Source organism: Schistocerca americana, chromosome 1 (genome assembly GCF_021461395.2).
Source record: "Schistocerca americana isolate TAMUIC-IGC-003095 chromosome 1, iqSchAmer2.1, whole genome shotgun sequence".
Taxonomy (NCBI): domain Eukaryota; kingdom Metazoa; phylum Arthropoda; class Insecta; order Orthoptera; family Acrididae; genus Schistocerca; species Schistocerca americana.
The window spans coordinates 1,075,498,068-1,075,510,624 of NC_060119.1; the positions used below are offsets into that span (position 1 = coordinate 1,075,498,068).

General features: G+C 42.5%; 1 protein-coding gene across 1 annotated transcript in view; it reads right to left on the bottom strand.

Annotated features, from left to right (window-relative positions):
* The window catches only part of LOC124549874 (S-phase kinase-associated protein 2), a 116,154-nt gene that overhangs the window by 56,356 nt on the left and 47,241 nt on the right, over positions 1-12,557 (bottom strand). Inside the window, exons 4-5 of the mRNA XM_047125272.1 lie at positions 8,517-8,740; positions 4,523-4,616 (exon numbers count right to left, since the gene is read on the bottom strand). Coding sequence (XP_046981228.1) covers positions 4,523-4,616; positions 8,517-8,740 — 318 coding nt within the window. The remainder of the gene's footprint in view (positions 1-4,522; positions 4,617-8,516; positions 8,741-12,557) is intronic.

The following is a 12,557-nucleotide window of genomic DNA, read 5'->3' on the forward strand; positions in this document are numbered from 1 at the left end:
ATCCAAGTTTTGTTTATGAAGATTATAATTTCTTCTTAGGGAGGGGGAGCTGCCATCCCCTGTCCCTTCCTGCATATAAGCTTGGTTGGTGCCATCCCTCTAACACTATTCTGCTCCCCACAGCAGCTTAAGCACAGGCTTCCCAACAGCCTTTGCATGAAGAATGAACAAACAGTACATGTATACTAATTCAGCAGATGAAGATAAAGAAAAGATGTATGATGTGATAAAAGAAAATCAGTATATAAAAAGAAAAATTTAATTGTAATTGTAATTTGCTAATGCGAAAAAGACAAAGAAGAGAAAACCTGAACTACTAGAAAAAAGAAGGGAAGCAGCAGCCAGCCAGTAGAATTTTTCACATAAAAAAATTAACCATGCTGCAAATACTTTAAGAATTATGAAAGAAAGTTGAATATGAGGAAGGGGCCCAGGCACCCTGAGAGATTCAGAAATCAGGTTTTACACTGCGAAACATTTCCAAGTGCAATGTGGACTGCTCGTACTTCCGAGCTTGAACTACAGACTGACCACCTCGAAGATTGCTACACATCAGTACCCCCTTACATATCAAACAGACCAACCACCAGCAATACCACCACGTCGTTAGCTGCCAGCCTTCTATACCAAGAAGTCCCTTCCATACAGCCTAGTCACTCAGGGCTGTTGCATATGCAGTGATGAGCAGTCCCTCTTTAAATATACTGAAGCCTTCACAGGATGTAATTACCTTTCCAGCCCAGTACGAAAACAGATCTCCCGTGCCTTATCTCTCCGGTCACCCACCACCTCCCAAAGTCCCACCATCTGGCCACAGAGCAGTATTTCCCTCATGACTTGGCACCACCCAGGAATGGAGCAACTGGATCACATTCTCTGCCAGGGTTTCAACATTCTCATCACGCCCAGAAATGAGGAATGTCCTACCCATTATCCTTCCCACCCTTCCCACTTTGGTAATCCACCACCCACTGAACCTTCACAATATAAATGTCCCTGCCTACACAACCTCTGTTCCCAACTCCTAACCTCATGGTTCATATCCCTTTAACAGGCCGACATGCAAGACCTATCCCTACCACCACCACCACCACCACCACCACCACCACCACCACCACCTATTCCAGTCCTGTCACAAGCATAATCTATCCCATAAAAGGCAGAGCTACCTGTGAAAGCAGTTCTGTGACCTATGAGTTAAGCTGCAACCACTATGCTGAATACTACATGGGCATGACAACCAACAAGCTGAGCACACTCCCCAACATCACCATCATCTCAATGACTGCTTCACAGCCTGTGCCATCTGGATCATTCTCAACAACACTAGCTTTTCTAAATTGCACAGGTAGTTACTCTCGCTACGGTATATCCTACATTCCTGTATCCTCCTGGCCCCCAACCTCTATTAGTCATTGTCCTTTATCCACCTATCCCCTTCCCTGTTCCCATTCCAGCACTACACAGCTGTGTTTTCCATCAATGCACCTGCAGTCTTTACCTCTTTTCCACTGAACCCTCCCTCCACTCTCCTAATTGCACCTAGCTACCCTACCCTTGCGCCACCTTATGTCCCTGTATGCTCCCACAAACAGCGCTTTACTGTCCCCCACCCCGACTCTACTGTCCTTGTCCTCCTCACCCCATCCTCTTCCTTACAACTCCACAACCCAGCATGCTTCTCCCATCACGCACTGCTGCTCACAGTCTGGCCTTGACAGCTAGAGATTTATTCAGATGAAGGCCTGTTTGGCCAAAAGCTTTGACAGCCTTTGTTGTGCCTATCTGTGACTCAGTATCTCTGCTACATGGTGAGGAGCAAATATCTTCTTCATAATATTGTCACTATTCCATACTGGATTTTCTATTGTTTGGATGACAGATTGAAACTGAAGAAACTGCTGCAGGAAATTATGGTGACTGGACTATACAATAGAGAATTACTGAGTGAGGCAGTACAGCTGTTGACCTCATATTTGGGAGGATGGAGCTGTTCCGTTTAGCCATCCTGATTGGGCTTTTTCCTGGTTTGCTATGCAAATGTCGGGATGGTTCCTTGATCAAGACCACAGCTGACCACCTGTCCTAACCCCACAGGCTACCTGTCCTATCTTCTTAAAGCACATTATGTATGTATGTATGTATGTAGCAGCATCATATTTTGGTCAATTAACTGGCACTGTATTACCTTGACAAACCCTGTATCATTGTGAGGGTCCTTGGATGACGAAAGATAAATAAATTCAGTAAAATTAGAATGGGTAGTTTCAAGAGATAAAATAGTGAAGGCAGCAGAGGAACAACTAAGTAAAACTAAAATGTGCAATAGAAATCCTTGGTTAAGACATAGGACATTGATTTCAACTGATAGAAGAAGAAAATACAGAAGGCAGGAAATGAAGTAAGTAAAACAGAAAACTGATATCTAAAATACGAGATGAAAGAAAGTGCAAAATTGTATATCAAGGACAGTGAGACAACTAACAGAGGACGATAGAAGCACACATGACTATGGGAAAGATGGACAACACATGTAGAAAAATTGAAGTCATCTTAAAAAAAAAAAAAAATAATAATAATAATAAAAGGGCTGCATAAATATAAAGTTTTCAGATGGCAAGCCAAAACAAAGCAAAGCAAAGCAAAGAAGGGGAAGATGGAAGGTATATATTAAAGGGAAAGGTAATGAACTAAGACAATATTATGGAAAGGAATGAAGATGGGATGGGAGATGTGAAAATTAGACAAAACACTGAAACTGCTAAATTAACACACCAGTGGCCGGCGACACCACAGCGGTGTCGTGAGCATAGTATCGCACAGTGGCCGGCGACACCACAGCGGTGTCGTGAGCATAGTATCGCACAGTGGCCGGCGACACCACAGCGGTGTCGTGAGCATAGTATCGCACAGTGGCCGGCGACACCACAGCGGTGTCGTGAGCATAGTATCGCACAGTGGCCGTCGACACCACAGCGGTGTTGTGAGCATAGTATCGCACAGTGGCCGGCGACACCACAGCGGTGTCGTGAGCATAGTATCGCACAGTGGCCGGCGACACCACAGCGGTGTCGTGAGCGTAGTATCGCACAGTGGCCGGCGACACCACAGCGGTGTCGTGAGCATAGTATCGCACAGTGGCCAATGACAGCACTTTACTATCTTTTGCATTCTGTTGGTGTTCTGTTTAGGTAACACTAAGTTACATACATCAACAAGTTTTTTGTTTTTATAAGTATTTGTGCACTTTCATCGTGGCAGACTAAAGAGATGATACAATTATTTACGATGAATGCACAGAGCATAACTTGGAGGTTGCCACTGCATCGCATACGTCTCATGATCCAGTTGACAGACTTTCCAGTAACAAAGCAACACCAACTAATAGGCCTACATATTTCCGAAATGAAAACGAAGACACTGCCATACATTTTCCAGAAACAAAACAGAGAACAACACACTTACAGTGCAAGTCTTGTGGAGTTGCATTACATCTTGGAGACTGTTTTGTTGCATATCATATAAGAGAGAAATACTAAGTACCAAAGACAATGCAAATAAAAATATGAACCAAGTTTTGTGTTTATTTGCGTATGTGTATCATTGAAATTTCATGAAAGTGGGGAACAAGGTTGAGAACTTAATTTACAATCTCTCAATGTCAAGAATGGCTGGCGACAAACCAAGTAATCCAAATTAGCGCTGCCAGCGCCAAGCAAATAACTTTGTATGAGACGCACTGAAAGAGAGTTAAAACAAGATACCTGGAGCAGATATTCACTCTGAACTATTTAGATCCTTGGGAGAATCAACTGTAAAACTGTTCCACCTGGTATGCAGGATACATCAATGTTTGATAAGTAAACTGTGAGTCCAATTTGCATTGTTAGGCCTACTAAAAAATACATAAAGGGAGAAAGTTAAACTGAACAGCAATGGCAGGTTGGAGAGACAAAAACACATTTATAACATTTGCAAATTAACAAAAAGTTGTCAATGTTGACTGGAATTCACACTTCTTAATTCTGAAGTTGTTATAAAATTCTAGAAACAAAAATTAATTTTGGTAAGGTGAAATGTTTAGGGCACAGTAATACACTTGTGCACAAAAACTAAAGAACTGCATTTAACTTTAGACAACAGTGTACACAAAAATGCAGTTTGGATGATGGCTAACGTTTTTTTATCCCACAAATAATGTATGACAATCACTTTTATATCTGCAGGAGTCTATTCTTACAATATTTTATGTTTTAATATAACACAGGAAACCAAATAACTCAAAGTACATAAACTCTCAAAGCTCTCAATAATGGCTTGCATGAAGTTTCAGTGCCACTTGACATTATACAAACCATCTACACAAAACACCTTACATTGCATAGATAAAGGATTTAGTGCATTTCTCACTATAAGCAATGAAATATCGCAGCAAGTTCAGCAACTATCAAAAATATTTACCATACAAACAGTTCAAAAAGTCACCAAATGTAACATCCAAACAACCACAAGCTGGCTTTACCTTTTTCAGAAACACTAGCCATACTAAGGTCTAAATATTGTAGTCTGCATTCTTCTGTCAGTGGACTGCTGGATAGGAAAACTGGGTCAGGAATCTGAAAAAGAAAAAGGAAAAAATTAAGCTTTTAAGATACAAAAACCATGATTAAATACTTGGCAAAAACTTCAATAGTACTATCTTGATCAATTTATGTCAACAGCAATGAACTTTTTAGGAAATTGTGAGTGGGCACAGTAGAAAAACTTGCAAACTATTCTAGTTTCACGACTGAGTATGTTTATTTTATAAACTGAAATGTAGTCACAATTGGTATCCGTTAGAAAGAAATGGACCTTCCCACATCCAAAGACACTTCATCCATATCAACTTGAGCTTTCACTTTCAAAAACAAGGCAAAAAGGCAAAATTGTTAAGTTTTCATAGCCACTTCTTGGCAAATTGCCTTTGGTTTCTGTCTTGGGTTCTGTGGGCAATGTTTGATGATTATTCTGACATTTCAGCAACATGAGTGGCTGGCAATGTTGAAGTTTCACTGTCCGCTGATAGTGGTGGACTGCAGTAAAGCTTATGGCTTTTACATGGTTGTTACTGCTGTGGTTCCTCCCTTGCTACCTGCAATGGTTGTTCACTTCAGCACAGCAATCCAAGCTCAATTCACCTTGAGGATTTCCTCTTGTTGAAGCTATTCATGGCAAGAACTTCAATGTCGGCAAATTTTATTATGTGGTAAGCCTTACAAAGCACATACCCTGCCACAACTGACTTCACTTGTCCCAACCAGAAGCGCTGTTTATTTTCGGTGATCCTGGTGTTGATTGATCATCCAGTCATTCCAACAGACTTTACCACATGTACTTAGTATGCAGTATACTCTCAACATTGCAAGTGGGTCCCTTTTGTCCTTTGCAAAATCTGAGACCTCTTTGATCATCTTTGACATTATCTTTATGCCTTGTTTATGCAATAGACTGCTGAATCTGTATCTCCGGGAATGTATGGCAGGCAGTTGGTATGCAACATTTCTTCTTCCAATTTGTCATTGCCGAGTAATTCCATGACACTTGTTTCATAACTAATGGAGTGCCCATTGCTCTTCAGAACGCTTTTCAGGTGTCGCATCTCACATATAAGGTATTGAGGCTCCCACATTTATATTTTGAGATTTACAAGTGTATTAATCATCCCTAATGATGATGATGGTTGATGGGGCACTCAACATCATGGTAATCGGTGCCCTGACAAAAAACCGCATGCAAATCTCGTGGGTGAGGACAAAGGCTGTCCCCACATGCGGAGCATTTTATAATGTATTAAAGTCTGCCGGCCTTCCCCACCAAGTTAGGGGTGTTAATCATCCCTCTTGTCTGGCTCAGGTAGAGGATGAGAGATTATGTAGGCATCAGTCGGTGTGTGTTAGTTTTCAGTACACACTGTTCCAGGTTTTCACCATCCCTCATCTAAAAAGTTTAGTTGTTGGTCCTTTTCTATCGCAATAGTAAATTTTATATTGAAATCAAGATTGTTCAGATGTCTCAGGAACGCATTGAGCTGTTCCTGACCATGGTTCCCCACAATGAAGGAATCTTCAATGTATCTATACCACAAATTACTTTTATAACATCTCAAGTCCAGTGCCTGTGTTTCAAAATGTCCCATGAAGTAGTTTGCCACCACCTGACTAAGTGGACTACCCATTTAGACACATTACAGCTATTCGTAAAGTTGCCATTCTACATGAAATAGCTCTTTCATGCATGTCTCATGATGAGAGACTGTAAAATTAAGGTGTGGAGCAGCTACGTCGATGATAACTTCCTTGTGTGAAGTGATGGTGAGGATCGGCTTGGTGACTTCTTGCAACATCTGAACAGTCTTGATGTCAACAAAATTTACTTTGGAGGCAGAAAAGGAGCAACAGCACTCTTTCTAGATGTGCTTATGTTGAATGATGAAAACCGGAACACAAAATGTATCCAAAACTGATACACACAAACCAATACCTGTACGAGCTATCTAATTACCACTTGAGCCAGAAAAAGGGATAATTAATATGTTTGTAATGTGCGGAAGACAAATATGTGAGCTTCAGTAGCTCATACACAGGATACAACACCTGGAAAACATTCCGAGGAACAATGGGTTCTCCACCAGCTACATAAGAAGTTTCATAGAATCACAAATATAGTGAAGAGAGAAATCACAAAGAAACATGTCGGGTACAGCCTTTCTGTCTTACATTCCCAACATCACAGAATCACCCTCCAATCGGCAAAGGATAAAATGGAGACACTTTCGGTGTCTGGAATATACTGCGTATCACATACATGTGGAAAAGCTGTGTTGGAATGACTATACGATCAACCAAACTAAGGATCACCGAACAGAAGTGGCACTGCCATATGGGAGAAGTGGAGAAATCAGCTGTGGCACAGCATGCACAGTGTCCAACCAACCACATAACAAAATTAACCAAACAATGGAAAATCCAGGATGGAATGTAACAATATTATGAAAAGGAAAGTTGCTGTTCACCATATAGTGGAGATGCTGATTCACAGATAGGCACAACAAGAAGACCGTCACATAGCTTTCGTGGCCTATCTGCGACTCAGCATCTCCACTATATGGTGAGTAGCATCTTCCCTTTTCATTATATTGTTAATAAAATTACTCTACACAGAAGTTCTTGCTGTAGGTAAGAGCTAACACACTCACTCACTCAACGTAGCTATAGAAATCCATACATGACAACAATAAAGAGAAAAGCCTCAAGGAGAATTGATCTGGATTACCATGCTGCAGCAAATGTTTATTTCAGGTAGCACAGAGAACTACAGTGGTAACAACCACAGAAAAAACCTCAGACATTGGCATTCCAGGGACTTATCTGCAGTCACAAATTCGACTAGTCTGCCATCAGCAATGGAAGGTGAAGCTTTGACAATGTCAGCCACTCATGCAGGCGGAGGACAGAAAATTTTTCTAACTAATGTCTGCTGAAGAAACAGGCAGAAGTGAAAAGGCAATTTGTCATGGCAAAGATATGTGGAAAAATATTAATGAGAGGCCATTTAAGAACACTGAAGGTTCTTCCAGCCTAATGGTTCTAAATAATATTTTGATCGTAATAACTGAATTTTGTAATGACTACAGAAAATCTTATCTCTGTAATGGAGGAACGTTGAAGCGCTTCTGCAACTAAGTACAAATTGTTCAGCATGTCTTATTAGAGTGGAGGACCACACATTTCACTAACACATTCTGGCCAGATATACTGTCTCCTTAAAATGTTATATACACATGATCAAGGTTGCAGCTTCTCTCCAAACTCTGAATTGTATGGTAGAGAAATGTTAACAGATACTTATTTACGAAGTGTATTTCTGTCAAGCATTTATTCACCATTAGTCATTATGACAGAAGAGGGGGGAGGGGGGGGGGGAGCACAACATAACTGCTCACCACTACTTTGTCAGTGCTTTACCTCTTGCTAAATAATGAACAGCTACTGCAAAGTTGACAGATTAGTTCAAGCACTTTACAATAATGAATGTACAATGACAGCTGATATGACTAAAAATAGGTTTTAGCATTTCCATCAGGAGTGTCAAGAGTTTAGAACTTTTCAGCATCCTACATATTTTTCTGCCATGCTACCTCAAACAGATCAGAAAACAGAGCTCGATTCAAAAACAAGCTCACATATCATCTTGAACTAACTTCACGTTTCATTACACTGAGCCTTTCTATTGTTAGCAACAATACTGAAGAGGAAGTGGATACATTTACCAGCTACAGAAACAAACAACTGCAGCAAAGATAAATGAAAACTTGATGATTCTTTTGCACATGTCTGGTGCGTATTTCTTTAACATGGGAAGAGCTTTATTGTGTAATAAATGTATAGGCTACGATTTTCAAACAAATTATTGTTCTGGTAATTCTGAAGTATAGAGCAAAAAATAATGAAATTGCAAGAATATTAAATACTTACAACTGCCTGTGAAAGACGAAGAATCAGGACACCTCTTTTCATGATATGCTCCATACTTCCAGGCTGTAAAACGCGGGATCCAAGATCTATACGAGTCCATAATGCTTCATCTAAGGAAATCCTTTTCCATCTCTTACAGACACGTGCTGTGAGTGCAAGTGTCTTTTTTGGTAGCCAACGGAACACCATTAAGACCATCTCATCTGATAGTTTGTTGAACATATCTACAGCAAAAGCACACACTTCAGGAATATCTGTCAAGGCTCACTTGATACATTACACATTAGACATAATCCGATTCCCAAAATCTTCACTAATTCTAAATCACAGTAGATAAGGACAAAGAGAAAAATCTTGTCTAACAAAGTTAATCAGCATAGTGTAATTGGATAGGTAAAAAATCTACTCACAAAGAAGCAGCAGAACACACACATAAAAGAGATTGTAATCAGGCAAGCTTTCAGAGCCAGTGGCTCCCCCTTCAGGCAAAACTGTTGAAGGGGAAGGAAGAGAGGTGAAGGAAAAGAACTGGAGAGGTCTAGGAAAAGGGGTAGATATCGGGAAAGCCACCAAGAACTGCAGGTCAGGGGAGACTTATGACACGAGATGCGAAATATAAATAACTGCATTTCTTCCAGTCAAAATAAGCCAATCGCATTTAAACTGAAGGGTTACGCTTCAGATTACTCTCTAGCACATCTTCAGGAAGTGTAATAAATCAGTGTACCTCTATCTAAAACATGGCCATTTTAAAATGGATTACCTTCTCATTGTAACAGACTTATGAGCTACCTTCTTCAAAGAAACCATCTCCCTTAATAGTTTGGGAGTCTATACCTAGAAACAGTGCAAGGACAACATCTGATGGTTTTTGACTTTACTAATAAACCTTTGATCAAATTCCACAGAAGTGCACACGAATACTACACCCATGATTTTTGGATCCATAGCATGCCTCCTTGATTCAATACAATTAATACTGCAACAGCAGCAATTCTTTTTATGGTAACTGCATCAAAAAGTGTTTCTTAAACTGTTTTACACTGAACTCTGGGTTCCATGGAGATTACACAAGGGTCCTGTGGAAGTCACATGCCCTTTTATAACACTCAATAATGTAACTTCAAAAACAAAAATCAACACCTCTAAAAAATAGAACAGCTAACCCTCACATCCACTTACCAATTTGTACAGTTGGTATGAATCATAATACTGAATAAGGGTGTATTTTTCAGAGACCAGGTGAATTATGCTTTGTAAACCTTAATTATAAATGATGAGTGCTTGTATGTTTGTTATCAATTCCTATAAAACTCCCCCTGATCCACCTCTTTAATGAAATCATAAAAGTGAATGCCTGTATTAATAGTTCCCTTTGAGTTTTATATTTCTGCTGTTAAAAATATTGTGAATGAGACCCTTTAAATTTCATTCGATCTTAAAATGTAGCTGCGACTATAGTTTGTTGCAGGATGGAGAGGTCTCTAAAGCATTCTATTGTAGAACATAATGTGTACTTCAAACCTTATACCTAGCTCTTTAACTAAAGAGAACTATGGTAGTAATGAAAATGACCCCAATGGATGTACCTCAACAGCAGTTATGCCAGTTAATGCTTGTATGAGTAGTTACCCTAAGGCAGATACTAAAAAAACTAGGAACCTGCTCACGGTGAGCTTACAGGAAAAAGTTGAATCCTTCATTTGAAAATGTGACTTTACATTTAAAATTAATAATGTTTATGGTTCAAACCGCAATCAAGGTGTTTTTTTTTTAAGTTGGCTATAAGACAACTCAATATGGTGAAGTCTACTCTGCTGCAGAAAATGATATTAAACCTTAACTTACAGAGACAGCAAAATGTATTTTAGCTGAACAGTCTGCAAAAGAATCAGATAGAATCCCCCTTTAGGAAGACATGGCAGCCCAGTGCATCATAAATTTAGCAACCAATATAAAGTATGAACCTACTTTACTTAAAAATTCATGAAAGTTTCCTTCACAAAAGTGTAGTTAGTCTCTCAGTGTTAATTGTAATTGTTAGGTACCACCAAGACAACTCATTGCTGGAGGTTGTTCTATGCTAGTCTCACAAACATTTAATACTGGAGGTGAAATATTTGATTCCCTAAATCCTTTCCTCGAACAGAGTAAAATACCACAAGGCAACTGAATTGCTGTACCAGTGGAACTAAGAATGTGAGAGGCATAACTAATAATGTTGCACAGAAAATTAAAATATTACCAAACAGTGGAGATGCTGAGTCACAGATAGGCACAATAAAAAGACTGTCACAAATAAAGCTTTCAGCCGTAAGGCCTTTGTCAATAATAGACTACACACGCACAACTCACAAACACGACTGCAGTCTCAGGCAACAAACCAAACTGCGAGCAGCAGCACCAGTGCATGATGGGAGTGGCGACTGGGTGGGGTTAATGAAGAGGCTGGCGCGTGGAGTGGGGAGAAGGAAGGATAGTATGGTAGGGGTGGCAGACAGTGAAGTGCTGCAGAAGAGAGGCGGAGAGCAGAAGAGAGGCGGAGAGCAGAAGAGAGGCGGAGAGCAGAAGAGAGGCGGAGAGCAGAAGAGAGGCGGAGAGCAGAAGAGAGGCGGAGAGCAGAAGAGAGGCGGAGAGCAGAAGAGAGGCGGAGAGCAGAAGAGAGGCGGAGAGCAGAAGAGAGGCGGAGAGCAGAAGAGAGGCGGAGAGCAGAAGAGAGGCGGAGAGCAGAAGAGAGGCGGAGAGCAGAAGAGAGGCGGAGAGCAGAAGAGAGGCGGAGAGCAGAAGAGAGGCGGAGAGCAGAAGAGAGGCGGAGAGCAGAAGAGAGGCGGAGAGCAGAAGAGAGGCGGAGAGCAGAAGAGAGGCGGAGAGCAGAAGAGAGGCGGAGAGCAGAAGAGAGGCGGAGAGCAGAAGAGAGGCGGAGAGCAGAAGAGAGGCGGAGAGCAGAAGAGAGGCGGAGAGCAGAAGAGAGGCGGAGAGCAGAAGAGAGGCGGAGAGCAGAAGAGAGGCGGAGAGCAGAAGAGAGGCGGAGAGCAGAAGAGAGGCGGAGAGCAGAAGAGAGGCGGAGAGCAGAAGAGAGGCGGAGAGCAGAAGAGAGGCGGAGAGCAGAAGAGAGGCGGAGAGCAGAAGAGAGGCGGAGAGCAGAAGAGAGGCGGAGAGCAGAAGAGAGGCGGAGAGCAGAAGAGAGGCGGAGAGCAGAAGAGAGGCGGAGAGCAGAAGAGAGGCGGAGAGCAGAAGAGAGGCGGAGAGCAGAAGAGAGGCGGAGAGCAGAAGAGAGGCGGAGAGCAGAAGAGAGGCGGAGAGCAGAAGAGAGGCGGAGAGCAGAAGAGAGGCGGAGAGCAGAAGAGAGGCGGAGAGCAGAAGAGAGGCGGAGAGCAGAAGAGAGGCGGAGAGCAGAAGAGAGGCGGAGAGCAGAAGAGAGGCGGAGAGCAGAAGAGAGGCGGAGAGCAGAAGAGAGGCGGAGAGCAGAAGAGAGGCGGAGAGCAGAAGAGAGGCGGAGAGCAGAAGAGAGGCGGAGAGCAGAAGAGAGGCGGAGAGCAGAAGAGAGGCGGAGAGCAGAAGAGAGGCGGAGAGCAGAAGAGAGGCGGAGAGCAGAAGAGAGGCGGAGAGCAGAAGAGAGGCGGAGAGCAGAAGAGAGGCGGAGAGCAGAAGAGAGGCGGAGAGCAGAAGAGAGGCGGAGAGCAGAAGAGAGGCGGAGAGCAGAAGAGAGGCGGAGAGCAGAAGAGAGGCGGAGAGCAGAAGAGAGGCGGAGAGCAGAAGAGAGGCGGAGAGCAGAAGAGAGGCGGAGAGCAGAAGAGAGGCGGAGAGCAGAAGAGAGGCGGAGAGCAGAAGAGAGGCGGAGAGCAGAAGAGAGGCGGAGAGCAGAAGAGAGGCGGAGAGCAGAAGAGAGGCGGAGAGCAGAAGAGAGGCGGAGAGCAGAAGAGAGGCGGAGAGCAGAAGAGAGGCGGAGAGCAGAAGAGAGGCGGAGAGCAGAAGAGAGGCGGAGAGCAGAAGAGAGGCGGAGAGCAGAAGAGAGGCGGAGAGCAGAAGAGAGGCGGAGAG